This window comes from Cloeon dipterum, chromosome 2 (genome assembly GCF_949628265.1).
Source record: "Cloeon dipterum chromosome 2, ieCloDipt1.1, whole genome shotgun sequence".
Taxonomy (NCBI): domain Eukaryota; kingdom Metazoa; phylum Arthropoda; class Insecta; order Ephemeroptera; family Baetidae; genus Cloeon; species Cloeon dipterum.
Genome location: NC_088787.1, coordinates 31,195,287 through 31,213,602, shown reverse-complemented (window position 1 = coordinate 31,213,602; position 18,316 = coordinate 31,195,287). Strand labels below are relative to the sequence as shown.

The 18,316-nt window shown below is 43.8% G+C and overlaps 1 protein-coding gene across 1 annotated transcript in view; it reads left to right on the top strand.

Moving 5' to 3' along the window:
• Positions 1-308: 308 nt before the first annotated feature.
• Positions 309-18,316, top strand: part of LOC135935707 (polycomb group protein Psc-like) — a 34,179-nt gene continuing 16,171 nt past the window's right edge. The window contains exons 1-2 of the mRNA XM_065478234.1: positions 309-555; positions 17,747-17,867. Of these exons, the coding sequence (XP_065334306.1) occupies positions 17,747-17,867 (121 nt within the window). The 5' untranslated portion in view covers positions 309-555. The remainder of the gene's footprint in view (positions 556-17,746; positions 17,868-18,316) is intronic.

Sequence of the window (18,316 nt, the reverse complement as noted above, 5' to 3'; positions counted from 1 at the left end):
GTTACGGTCTCTATTCTTTCTTTAAACTTAGCACACGTTTGTGTGCTGCCTCTCTTTGTTTGGCTCTTCTCGTTCAACTTTTCTCGCTCACCGGTTTCACCCTCCTAAAACGTATCACGCAAAATGAAGATAAGGTGACGTCACTCAACGAGAAACGCGCCGATTGGCCGGTTGAGCGGCGGTGGGGAGAGAGAGCCGACACCGGCAACGAACAGAAGTCTCTCCGCAGCGAGAGAGCGCTCTCTCGCTCTCTCTCAAAGCTCTTTATATGCATTGCATACGGCCGTTTTTATTCTCTCTCTCTCGCTCTCTCGCTCGTCGGGTCTCTCTCTCTCTCTCTCTCGGTCTCTCTCTCACACTCCCGGTAGCACAGCCGGCGAGCATTTCTGTGAGAGCTATCGTTCCGAGAGCAAGCAAGCAAGCAAAGCTCGGAGAACCAGCTGAATCCGGCCGGCAATGTTCTCGCTGGATAATTAAATAGTGCTCTTCCGCATGGATTTGGATACCTTTATTGGATACTAGAAGCAACGTTTTCGCTGACCGTCAACTGACGAAGTGAGTACCCAATGAATTCACTTCTTGCTTCAATTTCAAACGAAACCAGCTGATTTATTTGCTTGCTTGTTGATTGATTTGCATGTCATGCTTTTAAAACGCACGATAGCCGAGGCTCAAGGCTTATTGCGCTCGTCACTTTTGGTTTTGGTCGCTGGCTGGCTGGCTGGCTGTGTGATAGTTGAGTTGCATTGAAATTGTAGGACAAGCAGAGAGGCGAGGGGAGCGCTACGGGGTATTCAGTCTCTCTCTCTCTCTCTCTCTCTCTCTCTCTCTCTCGCGGGGAGAAGAGAGCGAGGGGAAACGAGCCGCAGCACCGAGCCGCCCGACCAAACAGCGGCTCTCTCTCTCTTCTCTCTCTCTCTCTCGTTGCGCTCGGCGCTCTCTCCAAACCAAACACACGCGGCGGTGCAACCTTTTAACGCACAGCAAAAATGGAAAAAATAGGAGGAAATTCGAGCAGAGCAGGCTGCATCAGGGGGGAGGGAGGGTAATCAAGTTGGATTCATTAAAAACAGACCCTCATGCTGCACGCGGTCGGTCTCCCCAGCGAACAAGCGAAGACTGACTCGCACAAGTGGGCCCTAAGTAATTCCGAATGTTTAATTTCGAGGATGGTGCAACGTGTCTCTCGGAACTCTTTCCAGGTTAATACGCGTACGCTGATGCATATCAATGAATGTCACGCTCGCGGGATGAAATTCAAATTATTTAAAGCTCCTGTTCGAAGCTGCAGCTCGACAGCGGCCATTAATCATGATTTTTATTATGATTTACAAAGATCCAGTGAGTCTAATGAACTTTCTTTCGTCATTTCTTAAAAAATTGTGAAATTTAAACATTTTAACGAACGAGTCTCGTGTCAATACAATTTTAAAACATAATTCCTTTTTAAGAGACATCAAAACCTTTCAAGGAGAGGCACCAAGTGTAAAAAAGAGGGTTTATTATATAGCCTTAAACTCAGACAAAGTAAAGTTATAAAAGATCCGTTTAGCAAGGGATAAAGGTTCACTCACTCAGGGAAAGAGTTGCTTAACATTCTGTCTAAAACTACTCAAAAAAGATAACAAGGGTTTAAACTTACCGACCCGATGTACTTTTGGCTTTCAATAAATTTTTTGTCATAATATGTTTGTGCAATGAAGGATTGGCGTCTGACGTTTTATTAATAGTATTAAGACTCATTTAAAACCTAATTGAAAAGACCATCATCGTAATGCCTTAAATAATTATTTAAACTGTATTGATTAGTCCTGGTCGCTTCTTTATCGTTGACAGAATTCGTTCAAACAACTCGTTTGGAAAATATTGCAGAAGTGAACTATGGTCGTCTACATCCTCGTAAAACCAAGAGGAAATTTGGACATTTCTGACGATCTGAGACTTTATCATATAAATAGTAATGCAAAAAACAATGAGATTGGACCAGCATCTATTATTGGTTCCTTTTGGTGCGGAACCCACTTTATACAGGAAGCCACAAAATATTCAACTAACGAGGAAAAGGAAACCCGTTGTAAACGACAATTGAGAGACGAAAATAATCCTTGTCAGCGAAACCACAGCCCAATAACAGCAATCAAATCAAAACGAGGATTGATAATGCAAAACTCCAGAAAATCCTTTTTGCCAATGCATCTGTTAAAGCGAGTATTTTTTTAAACGTGGTTGCTGAGTTTAAACATGCTTTTCAAACGGAGAGGACAGGCTCTCTACTTGAAATCTGATTTATTTCACATCTAAGAGTTTCCCTAAACAGTGTCTTAATACTATTTTAATAGATCTCGAAGAGAGGAATCGAAATCTGCCAAGAAAATAGGGCAAATCGCTTTAAAATCTTGGAGCAAATTGGCAAAATTTGAATTTGTTGATCACATTGCACAGTTTAGGACAATTGAATTCACTTCAGATTAAGCCAACACTGAACAACAACGTCAACCCTTTAGATTCCGATGGAATTCCAGGAATACGCAAGAGCGACACGCGCAGTCAGGCGAGAAAAAGAGCTGCGAGTGCATCCGAGTGCGGCGGCCGCGGCGGCAGACGCCCGAGAAAGGGCCGAGAAATTTTGCCCATCGCGCAAAATGCTGTTAACACTCATAACCAAACTCGCGCACTCGCGCTCGACTCGCACGTATTACATACAAAAGCAGTACGTACATAAAATACAGCCGAGCTGAGCCGCTACTCGACTACTCAACCACACAGCTTTCCCTCGCTTGTTTAGAGGTCACGTGTTCATATAGAAGTGCCGTGGATATATTGGTGAGAGGAATACAAAAATGTTTGAGCCGCCGCTGCTGCTGCTGCTGTTATAACCTCAACAACGACCTAAAAATTTATCCGCATATATACACTCGAACTCAGTCTGTGCGTCTACGCGAAAAAAGTGGTGTATGCAGAGAAAGAAACGAAATATGTGTGATCAAGCCTATGGCAGAAGTGAAACGAGTAAAATGTTGTGAAGGCCTTTGATGCAAAAAAGCGCTGCTGCTGCTGCTGCAAAGGCCACGTCGCTGAATTAAATTAATTGCCGAGAGTGCGGCCTGGCGCTTTTTTTGTGCCGTTTAGTCGCAATTTGAAGGCTCTCCCGGCGCGAGCAGCGCAGCTCCATATTTGGCACTCCAATTTTTATTGCTTGCCCGCCGAAAATTTTAATAAAGCAGCTTAATGCGTGAGCAGCCAGCATCAATGCGCTTTATGATTCTTGGTACTGATGGCGAACAAAAATCTCTTGCTCACAAAGATACAATTTAAATTTGTTGTGATTTGTTAACATTCAACCTTTTTACATAAATTTAATACAATCAAAAACAATCAAATAATAACAGGCAGAAAATGCTTAAATCCTTTGCTCCTATTCTATTATATTAACTGAAACAAATTAAGAGCAAATAAATTAGCCACTTGGACGCGTTTAATATGACACTTTTATGCCAACAATTATCTTGAGGTAGGTCATTTTTATTAATATTTTTATGTGTCACCGTGGCCGTATCATCGCGAGCCCCTGCTCGGCGCTAAGCGAGTTGTGAATGAAGCAGCTTGGCGCCTTTTTATTAGTTTGCACTTGTGCACGCCTGCGCCTGTCAAACTTTTTATTGCATTTTATGATTATTATAAATGGCTGCATGCCAGCCAGCCAATGCTGCACACACACCAAACATTTATATACGCTGTTGCCTTCGTGAGTTTATTTCTCACGCCCGATGTCTTCGAGAAATAGTGCTGCTCCACACTCGCTCCGCTGCCTTTTTTATTATTTATACGTGTGTTCCGACGGTTGCAAATTAGTCTCTGCATTATTCATCCCGCATGCAATTTTTCCATACCGTCTTTGTAACGGGATTTGCTTTAGAAATAAAAAATTTCTCGGTGCAGAGCTATAAAAGTTTTATAGCGCTCGGGTCTCATGAAGTTCACCATTATCAATTTGTGAAAAAGTTTCGTGCCAATTAAAACTTCCGATCTAACACACAACAGTAGTTTTAACTTTGTGTGGATGTGAAGGTGGATCAGCACTTCTTTTTGCAGTTTTAATTGAGTAGGAAGCAAGAGAAGATAAAGTTATTAAAGTCAAGTTGAATATTTGGAGAGACAATTTTCTGGACATGATCCAATTTTAAGTTAAAAATTACTGAGATGAGGGTTAATGCTCAGCCAAGGAAAGGGATTGGGCTGCTTGGAAAAGTCGGAATCGTGAGGAAATCGCTTTTAATCCTAAAAGCTAATTTAAAACACGGAACAGGCTTAGTTGGTATAGCGCTGTAATGCTGGTGAAATCCGATAATTTGTCATTAGACCGGCCGGAGGCGAAATAACGCACGCCCAACCCTTTGGACCGCGGCGCTACCGAAAATTGCGTACGTATATGTATAATCAGCGCGGGCAAATTGCACAGTGATTATACGAAACGAAAAGCTGAGAGTCGTGTAAAGCGTGTCACCGGCGCGCCGCGACGGAAGAAACGAAACGTTGAACGTTGGTCATAAAAAAGCAGCAGTTGGGCTCATTATTCACGGGCAACACAATCACCCAGCAGTTGTGTTTCTCTTGAAAGAGCGAGCGAGCGAGCGAGCGCTGGCCGCCTTGCTGGTTCCTTGTGCTCGCTTGTGCGTTTGTAGAGTGTAGAATATCGCCCCTGGGGAAGCGAAAAGGCCTCTTTCTTTCTCGCTGCTTGCCTGCCTGCCTGCTCTCTCGCTCGCTCAAGCTCGGCAGACGAGCCAACAAGCAACCTTTCCGATGCATTCCTCTCCATTTATCACGGCCTGCAGAGATTCCTCCAAAATTAAAAGGCTCGTCGGCAGCAGTGGCATCTGCCCCAACCGAATGCCCCAAACGCCGCCTCCGTTTTTTCGGGAATGTGTCTGAAAATTTTTGAAACGCCAACTTTTCATTATTTTTTGTTCTTGCTCCGCGCGCGCTGGATTATGGAAGGTATTTGCTGCGTTCAGCCCCTGGAGGATTCCTGCTCACGTTGCAATTTATTAAAGTTTCCGGCTGCCTTTTTAAGCCGGTTTCAGCAGGGGATGTTGGCGCAAATCGATGAAATAATCACGAGATGGTCAACAACGGAATTCCCATTGATCCGGACGACAAGGAAATTTCCAATTTGAATATCGTCTGCTTGCGCAAACTGGTTTAGGCTCGATTAAGCATATGCGGCGTGTCCTTTTGAAAAATCAAGAAATGGTAACGACCAGTTTTATCAAAAGGGACGTCCCGTGCGGAAAAAGATGCACCGCGGGCCGCACTCACAATAATCTTGAAGCGCAGCTCTTCCTCGTCTCGATCATCCCCGCTGCACCCCTTGAGCAGCTCGCGCACCCCACTAGCAGGAATTGAATTAGTGACGTTTCCCAGCATGTACACACACACAACAATGGCCAATATCTGGTTCGGGTCGATGCCGCTGCTCAATATGCGTGAACGAACGGGCCCGTCCCGCGCGATTCTTATGAGAAACGCTTTGTGCTCGCACAAACAATGCAATTATCCTCCACCTCTGATAGATTTTGCGTGGGAAAAGATGCTGGTACTCGACTGGTCTAGAGAAATTTGAATTCGGTAGGCCACTCCCACCCCCTCGACTTCCGACTAAGATTTTTTCCTGTTGTATTGGGGGTTTATTTCTCGGAATCGTGAGAGATGCTGCATCGGCCGTGGCGGGCTCAGGCCTGTTTGTTTAGGACCGACGAGCAAGACAAGCAAAGCGCTCATAATAACCAGCCTGCTCTGCTCGTGGAGATTAAGATTTGTCTGTGTAGATACTGAGAATCAAGAGGACACCCTTTTATCCTCCTATAGAAGATTTAAAAATCTTTTGTTGATCGATCGAGATGGTCAAGATAACGATGAACTCGCGTCCCAATAACGAACTACATGGGCCTCATTGCAGGATTTGCAGGAAGCCCAGTCGAGAAAAGGATCAGCTCATGTTTCTGCCCCCGCACCGGAGTCTTTAATTGAAAAGCTATAGACTTTCAACCCGTGCGAAATTCATTCACGCATGCTGGAAAGGTGCAAAGCAGCAAGAAAGTCTCCCGAATGCAGGGTTGCATTTGCTTGCCACTCAATTTTTACCAATTTCTTGCGCAGGAAATGATTCTTTTTCCATTTTTCCCCTATGAAAATATTAATTTTGTGGTTGGATTTGTCAAATATTCCTCTACTGTGCGAATTTTTTCTTTTAAATTACCATTTTGCAGCCTCAATTTCTCAAAAAAGTTATCTCCGACAATTTTCCAAGTCGAGGTCATGAGAAAATAATTAGAACATTGTTGAAATCTGAGGTGCGAACATTGCCTGCAAGAAACTGGTAAAAATTGAAAAAATAACTACCACACTGCTCTACATTTTTTTTAAATGCGGGTATTTGGCGACCCTGCCCGAATGGACTCGTCATTACAACGCAAGAGAGTCAAAGCACTCCGCACTCGACCCCCCAAACATCCATCAGATTGTCATTTTGGAAGTGCATTTGGGCTCAAAAATGCAAGCCAACGGTTGGGCTTTGTGTAGACACAAAAAAAAACAAAAAATAGGCAGTCTGCGATGAACTGAACCGAGCTAAATCAGATTTGGCGTGACAGCAGGTTGGATGTGCACTGCACACGACCAGCAATCACGGCGTCAAACCTCGATTTTGGCATGAAAACCTTGAACGAGAGCTTTCCAGCCAAGTGAGCCCGTGAGGGGCGTGAAGGGCGAAAATCCAACACCCGCTCGTAATAGCAGTGCGATGTGAGTCATCTGCCATGCGTGTACCCACACGGCAGGCCGAATTTCGTGTGCAGCAAGCTCGAGAGGGACGTTTGCACCACTCCTAATAACATCGGGTGGAGAGGAAAAAAAAGAGAAAGAAATGCGGCAAGCCGGCGCAGAGAGCAAGGAACTCGCTTTTATTCAACGGGCGCACACTTTATTGGCGCAACTTCAATACATTTATTGTTATTGATGTCAGCGGAGTGATTTTTCTCGCTTTGTGCGGCCAGAAGAGCATGCAGCGTGGAAAATAAAGATAAGAGGAAGTGTCTCTGGCGAAAATCGATGAAGAGCGCACCCTTTTATATTTTGTATATATACACTTTTCAAGCTCGCGCCCGACTTGAAACAGTTGCGAATATTAAAAGACGAGCAAGACAAAATTTGATATCCGCTCGTTTACTCAAGCACCAATTTTAATGGTCGCGGCAGAAAAACAACCCTTGCCAACGCGAAGAGGAAATATTTTCGGCCCTTATCCAATTTCTTTCATCTCTGCCAGTCGCGCTGCGTGTAACGAAACCATCGCGTATCGCGCCTCACGTGCTCGCCCAGAAAGTCTTGTTATTCTTGGCTTGGGAAGCGAACGCGCTCCCTAATTATTCGGCCTCCCAAAAGCGATACACTTAGCAGGCGCCGGCACGGAGACGGGGGTGTAAAAGCGGCGCCAGCGACCAACCCTTTCACGTGCAATTAGCAGCGCAGTCCCCCGTATTTTTGCTCATTTCGCTTGGCGGGCTGATTAAATTTCAAGTGCTGTGCGCAGCTCCAGCTGATGTGCATCCCCTGCACCCCTGCAACGGCAGCATGCGGGCGCGCACACATATGCAATAGCAATAGGGGTTGTGAAAAAATGCTGCACCGAGCAGATGGCTCACCCATAAGGAGAAATCTATATGATTGACAATAGGAAAAGGATACTCTAAACTACTTAAAACGGTTAAAAAGTTCAACCGAAACAGCAAGAAATGGATGAAAAATTTACAAATTAATTAAATCGTTAAGACAAGTGCTACTTTACTAATCTAGTGCGACTAAACATTAATTTAAAGACTGTTTTTCACGTCCCGAGCTGATGCAAGACGCGGCTGTCGCAGGAAAAGTTCGTTTTCGCTCCCCCATGTGAAGCGCATTCTCCCTCTCGTTTGGGGAAGGTCAGTCTGTTGGTCGGCTCTCTCTCGCATCAGCTAATTAGAGGCAGTTGAAGACTAAAGACACGCGTTGCCTGCATGCTCTTGCTCACTCAGACGCGATACTAACTTGCTCCGCGAGACGTACGCGACTTATCACTGTTGATTACGAGCTAACGAGAGCGGCAACACGTGAGAACTCAAATTTAATTACGTTTAAACGGAGTTGAGACAAGAGACTGCTACTTAATGTGCACTCGTGTGAAAATTTGTTTGTTTTCCGCAGTAAAAAGGAAATTGATACGGAATTAAAATTATTTGATTGCTTTTAATAATTGTTTTTAATCACTGCCTTTGCAGGGTTATGTGAAGTGGATACTTTTGCACATTAGGTTTGCTAATTAAATTCAGCGTGCAGTGGCTCAATTAATTCCGCTTTGGCAGCAGCGGCGGCGTGCTATATATTAATTTTAATTAACGCCGACTCGACTTGCCGTCAAGTGACGCAAAAAAGCTGCTCACTTCTCTCAAGAGCCTGCCTGCAAAGCAAACTCGAGCGTTTATCTTCTGTCCCCGTTTTGATAATAATTTCGAACGGAAGGGTGAACGCTCCACTCTCAAATGTATTTCGTAAAGCAGCAGCGTGTATTTTGAGTTTCAATTACAGAGAGCACAGAGCGAGAGCAACCCCGCTGACAGCCAGCCTGCAAACCCAATTAAAAAGTCATGCTGGTGTCGTATTATCGAGCGACGCTCGCGCGGGGATGGATTGGATGGATGGATGGATGGGAAACAAATAAATGCATGGGACGTGTGCAATTGATCAGCCGCGTAAAAGGCATGAGGGATGGAGGTTGTAATTGTGTTTGAAAGCCTTCAAAGAGAGTCAGTCGTTTGACTCATTGATGTTGGGTTTAAAAGCAAAAAGCTAATTACTCAAATCAGTTTAGAGTCTCTTTCTATATTAGAAATAAATGAATAAAAAATACGCCGAAGCGTATCGAAGGCACGATGTAAATTTCTGCAAAAAAAGCGTTGATTCTGCACGCCATGTACAATTTATGCTGGCTTAATGATAATATTGGAGGCAGCTAGGGAGCTATAGGGTCTAATTAGCCGCGGAGAGTGCGTGCGCTATAATCATGGCAAAACAACACACACACTCACACACACACACACTCTCTCTCGCGTGGTGGAGAGGCAGGTGCGCTCGCTCGCAGCAAGCCCACAAAACAACACAACTGCGCGCGATGATAATATATATTTCTCGCCGCGCGCGGAGGCCGAACCTGCGAGAGCCGAGAGAGGCAGCCAACGCGTGCTTTGGTGCTTTCGCCGTCAGTCGTATATAGAAATAACTATTGCGTGGCCGTGAGTGCTAATATTTGATTTGCTTAATTGGCAATAAACATTGGGCAAGCTCGAAAATTGTAAGCTTGCATAATTTACTCATTAGCAATTCAGACTCGCAGCGCTTTCGCATACTGGTATATAAATTTTTCTCTTAGTTCAGTCTGCAAATTTGACACTTTTTGAAAGCGTTTGTTCCAGTTGATCTGGAATTTCAATTTTGACCGTACCAATCGATTCCTGAGGGTCAAATTAGGATAGGCGGTCGTCAATTCGGCGTGACGATCTAGAAATGGGTGGATTTTAGCGCTTTTTGGTTTGAACCTCGCAAAAAGTGCCAGTTCTCTGATCGGCTCTCAGCATAAGCGAGTCAGCTTTGTCACTTAATTGAGCTTGCTGTCGCTGTGTCGCTGCTGTCGATACGTCAAGGAGCCAATCAGATCTCTGATTGTTCGCCTGCGTTCTTGTTCACACCAAAAGCCGCCAAATTAACGGTTTTACGTTTTCGCCAATATCTGGCACGTCATGCCGAATTGCCGACCTTAGGAATTGATTGAATTGTCAAAACTACTTTAAATTATAATTTTTTATTCTTGTATTTATTAGACACCAACGGTGTACAACACAGAGTACATTTAAATTAATTTAGTGTGGCCACTTGCTGACATTTATATTTAAAAATAAGCAATCCACTGCATGATAAATTTAAAAACCCACTTTGTACAAAATCCTGGCTCAAATAGTAATCAAGAAGCTGGCTGCCGATCAGTCAGCCGCAGGTGCGCGAATTAACTGCATGCAGCAGCATCCTCCGCCAGTCGAAAAGTCCGTCCCCAGGCGCCTTTTGATTGGCTGACCTTGCTTCCACGGTCATCAATCACCGATCTGACCATCTAACCACGCGCTCACTCGACAATTTTGCCTGAAAGTTTATGCTGCGGCATCTGCTCTCCGCTCTCCGCGCGAGGAGAAGAAAGGAGAGACGTGTTAACAGGGGCTTCGGAATAATTTTATTCTGGAAAATTGTATGTTAATAACACTGCTCGGCGTTTTATTTTATTATACACCGGCAAGGGAATAAAAAGTACTCGTTTACTCTGGAGGAGAGACCTCCTGCGGCCCGGCGGCTTTTGATGAGCTAACTCGATCCAATCAAACAAATGTTGCTGCTTTCGGATCAAAATCAAAAAAGAGCTCCTCCGCCCGGCCGCGGCGGCCAGCGTGTTTCTCCCATTCAAGAAATTCTCGGCTCTTTTTGCTCTCGGCCGTCCTTTTTTTCTATATACAAACACACCAGAGCGAGGTCTTTTGATGCAGTCGGGAAATAATTAACTCGGAGTGCGCGGCGATTTCGTCATGCAGCTTTTTATCGCCTTGAAAATCAATGAAATTCCGGCAGAGGTATTTTTATGTGCCCAGTGTAAATTAAATAATATAAAAATTTTAAAATCCCCCTCTCTGAAGCAGACCGCAGTTTCTTAATCTTGTGTACATATTGATTGGCACGTCTATAAACTGTGGCAAGTTGCAAAAGTGTGAAATATTCATGAGCACGCAGCGTTGTTTGTTGTTTACTGCTGCGACGAGTTTACTTTTGCTGCGCAGTTTTGAAACACTGAACGACTGAATACGCCAGAAGTTTTATCTCTCGCGGGCGCACTCTATGCTAAATGCTGACACGACGAACTGCGCATAAAAGTATAAGCTTGCGGGGGACTGTCATTTTTAAGTTTCAAGCGGCTTCATTTTAATTTTGTCCTTTTGTGACCTGCCAATGTATCTCAGGCGAAACAAACACTATAAGTTCAGCTCTAGTTTCAATTTTTCTTCCTTTTTGACTGAATGTGTCGTAAAAAGTTCATCCCAATGACATTTCGATCAATAAAAACGGGATTTTAAACGAATAGGCTGTTTTCTGTGTCTCGGAAATAGATGGATTTTTACCCTTTGGAGGCCATCAGGGCACATCAGGCCTCTCCTTAGGGTCAAAGTGCACATATTCTCAAAGCTCTTGACTTGCCGTTCCAACGGTGTGTATTTTAAAATCGAACCAATGCAAATCCCGTCAGGCGTCGGCAAAGTGGCTACTGGTCGCTCGGGGGCTACCCTGATGCCAGGGTTCGATTTCTTTCCTGTTATTATAGTCTCTGAAGTGATATTTTAAAGCATCTAACCGCCCATTTTGTATAGTTTTCAATGAAATTCGTGAAAAATTTCTACCGTCTACTTTTTGGCGTAAACCAGACTTTTCCCTTGCTGATTTTTATGTGAGAATAAACTAAATAAAACCAACCATATGGCCTGAACATGATCTGTAAATAATTAAATGTCAGAATAAAAGAATTTAGATTTTTTTCTGGCTTCTGCAGCAGATGATTCTTCTATATCTCTCTTATCAAGTCGTTGCTCTCCCTCGCTCTGGGGAAAACCGCCGGCTGGAACTCTGAGGGAAATCCTAATGGAGCCTTTTATTGATTCAGACGTGGAGAGCGCAGAGACAGAAGGCATAAATTGAATTGCCGCCACATCTCTGTCCGCATAAGTCGTATTAAATCAGCCTTGAAAATGGATTCTCGCGGGAGAGCGAGATCAAGAAGGGTGAGAGAGCGCAGGAGAGAAAAGTGCGCTCTCTGCACATAATTTATGAAAATCAAAAGCAGCGTCAAATCGCGACAAAAAAGTTTAGCACGTCGGGTCGGGCAGACTGCTCCTCTCAACTCGCTCACCCCCGATGCCATCCATCATGCAAAAGCCCTCGCAGCCACCATGCAGCCAGGGAAGCCCCGACGAGCTAGACCTGCCTCACAGCGGCGCCGAGCGCGTGTGTGTGTGCGCGAAAACAGATCGATGCTGCGCCGGCGTCGTCGCACCCCACGTGAAGCGCCACGTGGTGCGTGAAATACGCTCGCGAGCACCCCCTCGCCGAATAAGGAACATGCGCGCGCCGGCGGCTTGCCCAAATTCAATTACCGGGCAAACCGAACGAAAAAATAATAATAATCACTCTTTCCCCTTTTGTTTCTGGGCCAAAGGGGCTGGATAAGGGGCTGCGCGCGCGTGTGCTTATGTACGAGTGCAACCCGAGCGTGAAATGCAATTCTTGCGTGCAGATCATTCATCATACGCGAGTTGTGTGGTGTAGTTCGTTTCGCGATTGCTCGCCCCCTATTGTTTTTTTACGCGTGTTTCGTTGTTTTAGAGGGAATCAGAGAGGGATGAAAAGTAAATATCATTACTATAATTGTAATTTGGCTGAAATCTATTAATAAATAGGTCCCATTTTTCGCAAAACTATTTTTTAATACGAAAATTCTGCAAAAAGATGAGAAGAAACGACTTTTTTAAGCTAATGTTTTGTCAGCTCGAAGCGGCCGCTCGCAACAGTCCTCGGGGAAGGTGTCGGGAACCGCCACAGTGCCCCCCATAGTTTGTTTTATGTTACTCTATATGAAACTTAAAAGTGCACTGCTTGAGTTATAATATCGCAACCGCATAATTTGCCTTCGTGACTCTTTAAGCGCGGCATTTATAATCCAACTCGCATTTCATCTTAACCCTCTCTCCTCTGTACTCAAGAGAAACTGCATTTGACAAATTACAAACGCTTCCATCCACGCACGAAATTGCTCTAAAAGCGCGCCACGTGCTTGAAGACGCTTCGCATTCTCAGTCGTAAATTTGAAACTGTGCTCTGCGCGTCTGCGATGGCATACTTCTGCCAGGAAAATTAATTCCCGCCTCATGCCGCGCGGCGAATTATGAATATTTCCTCTCGCGCGCGCCGAGTGAAATTGCTCATCAGCAGCTCACGACCGAGAGAGTTCTTCGCCTGTTTGCTCTCGCGCCGAGCAGGGGAGCGCGAATAGGGTCAATAATAAATTCCCAGTTGAATCAATAACAGCTCCATTTGCCATCAAAACTTTTCTCATTTCTCAAAACACGAAAGACCTCCATATAGCCGAGATGGATGGCTTGATTAATCCTTTTCCGCCCGCAGACGCGTGTTCAACCTTTATTCAACTTCATTCGCGTAAAGCGATAATATTAAGGAATGTGCAAGCCAAACCGATTGATTTTTTTCTGTGCGGCCACTGATTATTTTTGTTTAACAGGATTTCAATTTAAAATCTCAGAAAATCGTCAAGTTTTATAAGTTTCCCGCCCTTTGGGAAATTTTCCAGGGAACCACGCCCCGATTTCGATTTTCCCGTGAGTTACGCCCACTTTCAACGGTCGTAATTTACGGAAAATCGAGTGAATGTGTTATTCGTTATTAAATATTGGCAAATTTAAATAAAATCAGTCATTTTTCTAAGAAAAACACTTGATCATTATAAACAAGGTTTTTAACAGCTCTTTGTCTCTGCTTTTTTAATTGACATTGAGATATGATACTGACTGTTTAATTTTTAAAAATCTAAAAAATGCTATCAAAATCTCGGTAGAAACTCAAACCCGCGCCCCCATTTTGAAATTAAATATATGGAAATAAGTATCTGCTTTGAGGTCTACTTGAAAAATAAAAGCTTTTGCTTCCGCACTATACAATCTTGTTCTCCCCAACAATCTCACTTTGTGGACGATATGCCTTTCCTGCCGCACACAAAGAGACAAACACGATTTGAAACACAGAGTATACACGTTGTTCTTTTCACTCAATTTCCCTCCCGAGCGCAGAGAGCATCTCTCTCGTATATATTCGATGGCACAAAGTCGTGCGCGCAGCACTCAATTGCTCTCGCTCGCCAATTTTATTCGGTTTCCCTCTCTTTGATGTGTCCTCGGTCCTCGCAAGCACACAACAAAACAGGTAATATAACTTCGAGAGAGAAACCGAGAAGCAACAAAAAGTACAGAGCAGGGTACAAATCCAGCACCGATTGATCGATCCCGCGGACCAAAAGAGCGAACACACACCTCCAGCTCGGTCACGTGACGCGCCACCCCCGCTCGCGGCCTGATCCCCTCGGGCATCCCGCCCTTTTTATATATATCAGCCGCACGCAGCTTGCGACAAGACGGATTATTTGCTGCGCCGCGTGCTGTTTGTTTAATGAAAGCTGCATCGCGGAGCAAGGTTGCAAACACTCTCCATTCAAAGAAATTAAAAATAACACAAAATTTCAAATATAGCCAAATACCTGATTTCATTCTTAATTATTTCTTTCGGACGTAATATTTGAAGGGTAAGCAAAGCATCGCCTAAACCCCCAGATCTTGACGAGTCTAATGGTGTAAAGTTTTTGCAATTTTGATGGTTTGAGCCCGAGATTTGGAGTTGCAAACAAGAACAAAAGACTTCGAGGACGGAAAATTCGTGTTTTTTTTTTAGTTTTGGTGTTTAAAAAAGGAAATCATTCTGAAATTTTCATACATATCATGGGACAACTGAAATCATTTACAATAGTTTCAATTTAATCCAAAATTAACATATTATTGAGTCGGTGTTAGATCGATCGGACTCGGCGAGAGGAATACAGAGCACATCTTTTTTTTTAATTCGACCACCGAGGAGACGAGTTGCTGGGGTCGCAAAGTTTTCCAAAGCTTACCGTAAAACGTGTAAAACTGATATATCTCATTTTTTCCTCAAGAAATTGGTGAACAAACGGGTGGTATGAAAAGAAAATGCAACCCTGCGATAGGAGGCAAAAGTTGGCCGCTCGGCCCTGCTGCTTTGTAGCATTGCTCCACTGCGCTAAATTTACATAGCGACCTTAACAACTAATGCGCTCGCTATAGCTGTCCACATGCACATGCAAAGAGAGCCGCAGCCAAGCTCATTTGAGGGGAAGAGCCGGCCGCGCTCTATCTGCGTGCAGTGCCGTATTTTGCGTAATTACGTTGTTATTGTTTGATGCTGAGCTGGGCGCACGGCTGGTGGCGGCCGGTGGTGCTAGCGCAGCTCATGCTTTTCCGTTGCGAAATATGGGATGTTGCGAAATTGCTTTCATAATGCGCTCGCTCCCCGTGCTGATGCTAATTCGAAACATGTGCGCCGTTGACAAGGGACTATTGAAACCGTTTCGTTATTCGGGGTGCAAAGGGTTTGCTATCCAGCCGGCTTGATTGACCCTTTATTGACTCGATTTATGGACAGTGTAATGAGAGGGCATGACCAGCTGGACCCCTAAAGGTGCATTCTGTCGGTACTTTGATGTTTGAAATAATGCTTTATGAGGGTGAGTGGTAATTACGATTTCAATATACTTCCGCTGCGATTTCAAACTCGATCCTGCAACTGTGCAATTTCTTTTGATGTGCAAAAAACAAAAAGTGCAGAAGGACTAAAGTCGTAATCAACCGGTGGCAGCTTGAAACGCACTGTGAGGGGATGGGCAATTTGCTGAATTGAGTCTCGTTCGTTCTCGGTCGGTTTTCGGTATGTGCAGCAAACATTTTCGGGTCAAAACAAAATCCTCAGAGTAGAGAATTCTGAATCACCAGCCGTTTGACACAATCGACTGCATTTATTCATTGCTGACCACAGTATAAAGATAACAAGTGAAGAAATCTTGTGAAACACTTATGTCCTTCTGATGACAAAACTTCCTCTTACAAAACTCACGAGCTCAAATTTCCGATGCTGTTGAACAATTTAAATGTATTAAAGAGGATCGAACTGCAAAATCTTGGAAAATATTTGTTTCTAATGCATGAACTCATCCCTTATAGGATTCAGTTCAAGCCAAAATTGACTTTTAGTAGCAGTGTAAATTTTTTAGACAGAGTGGGTGCCAATTTAGCATACTTTTCAAATGCGGTGAGCACTCTTGTCTCCTTATTTGAAATCCTATTCCATTTCACAACTAAGAGTTTCCCTAAAAGGTTTCACACGCTGCTAGACAAATCTGGACAAATCTCGACGAGAGGAATCGAAATCTGCTAAGATAATTAAATTGTGCTGCGGTCAACCGCTGCAAATTTTGGAAAAACAGTACTCTAGCAAGGTCCTTATTTGATTATCGTAAATTATAGGGCAAATTGTTTATCGATCAACTGCTATTTGCATCACAATTCAAATAATTTTCAATTTTCGCCTTATGTATCAATCCACTTGAAGCAGCAGACGGCAATCTTTCTTGCTTTGTGGTTAGAAAACTAGAATCATTGAGTTATAAATGTTCAATCACTGATTAAAAAATAATTCTATCAGCAAGTCAGGATTTATGCATTAATTTATGTATGACTCGTTGATCGCGGAATGCGATGTGGTTGGTTGAAGGATATTCATCCGCTTGATGCCGTAATTAATGGTTCTTAATCTGGTTGATGCACTCACTCGGCGGCGTTGCCTTCCAACCGACCTAAGGGGAAAATAGGTGCATTCGAGTTAGTGTGTGTATATAATTCAAAAGCCGGCCGTGACCTAGCCTTTTCTATAACTCCTCTCAGCAATATCAAGTCTCCTCCGGAGTTATCTGATCCAATTAATGATCTAATAACCTCCTCACGACACGAACCTCGTGCGCGCGCGGTGTATGCAGCATGCTCACCAAGTGCGCGGCAATAAATATTAACAAAGAGAAAGAATGAGTTGTTGGGCCGAATGGAAGGAAAAGGGCTATTCTTGTGAAGATCGCCGCGCAAGGCTGTAAAAATTCCACTGGAATCTCACTTCCAATTTGGTTTCTCAATGAGAGATGAATGAAATCCCGCGCCTTCCCTCGGGACAAGTTATACCAAGTTTATTGGGTCTGATTCGATGAGGTGTCGTTGGCTTTTAGAGTATAGAGTGGATTGTTTTGGGAATTAAGCCAACTGTGTAATAGTCAAACCAAGACTGATGAACAGTTAAATTTCAGAATTTTCCACATTTCTTGAAAATTTAAATGGTTTGCGCTTTATTTCGATTTCTCTAGATATCCAATGGTGTGTGAATTTTGAGCTAAATTTCCGTAAATTGTGAAATAAATCCTGATTTTACAGTAAGGAGGAAATTTTCACCAGTTAATTACCATAAAAACGTTTTGTCAGAAATTTTAATGACATTTTCAGGGTATTTAAAACGGATAATTTTTCTATTTTAGAACGTAGCACTTAAAATTAAGAGTTAAAGTGTAATCGCCCTCACACGTTGTTCTCAAAGAACACTTTTCCAACACAAAGAGGAAAGGAGCAGCGGAGATACGATAGCTAGACGCGTTTTCATTTTCGCTCGCTCGGCCAAAGTTCTTTTGCCATCTGCCCTCGCGGCGCGAACCAGGTGGGCCGGTCGGCGATACTTTTGCTTCCCCACCCCCTCCCTCGGCGTGTTCTATGCAGCGCACGAATTTTTCTTCTTGGCAGCATTATTTACCGCTACATTTGTATTTTACCAGGCAGCCCTTTTCGCGCTCGCTACCCCTGTAGTCACATCCCTCAGCTGCCAAGCAATATAATGAACAACAAATTAGGTTTTTGTGTGCAGCAAATTTTTAATGCATGTCTTTTTCTTGGTGCAGATGCAGCAACACCAGCAGTGCTCGCGGCTCAAGCTGCAGGACCTCAATTCGCACCTCGTTTGCGACTTGTGCAAGGGCTACCTCATCGACGCCACCACGATCGTCGAATGCCTGCACACCTGTGAGTATAGAATTTGCTCATTTTAACCCGGAAAAAATCGATTTTTCCGCTCTAAATCGGTGCCTAACAAAATAATCTGTACAGTAAACGATTTTGTCCACGTTTGGAAAACTGTGATTAAAGTATAGTTTCAAAGTAATCTTTATTATGGTTCTGCAGGGCTATTTTGCCCCATACATTGCCATATCCAGACAAAATAAATTCAATTTTGTATATAATTGTCTAAAAGAGAGGAAGTTCAGTATTTCCTGAAGAACTGTTTCTTTTCCTTGAAATCACTTTGGTTTTCGTTGAGACACAAATTTGGTGGGAGGTTGTTCCACAGGCGGTAACTTTGAACTTGAAAACCGTCAAATTATTACTTCGGTTTTGTCCTCCAGGGCAGAATCTTAGTTACTTGTTTTCCTGAAGTGTCGCCCTTTCTCACATGATTTATATTAGTAATCGAC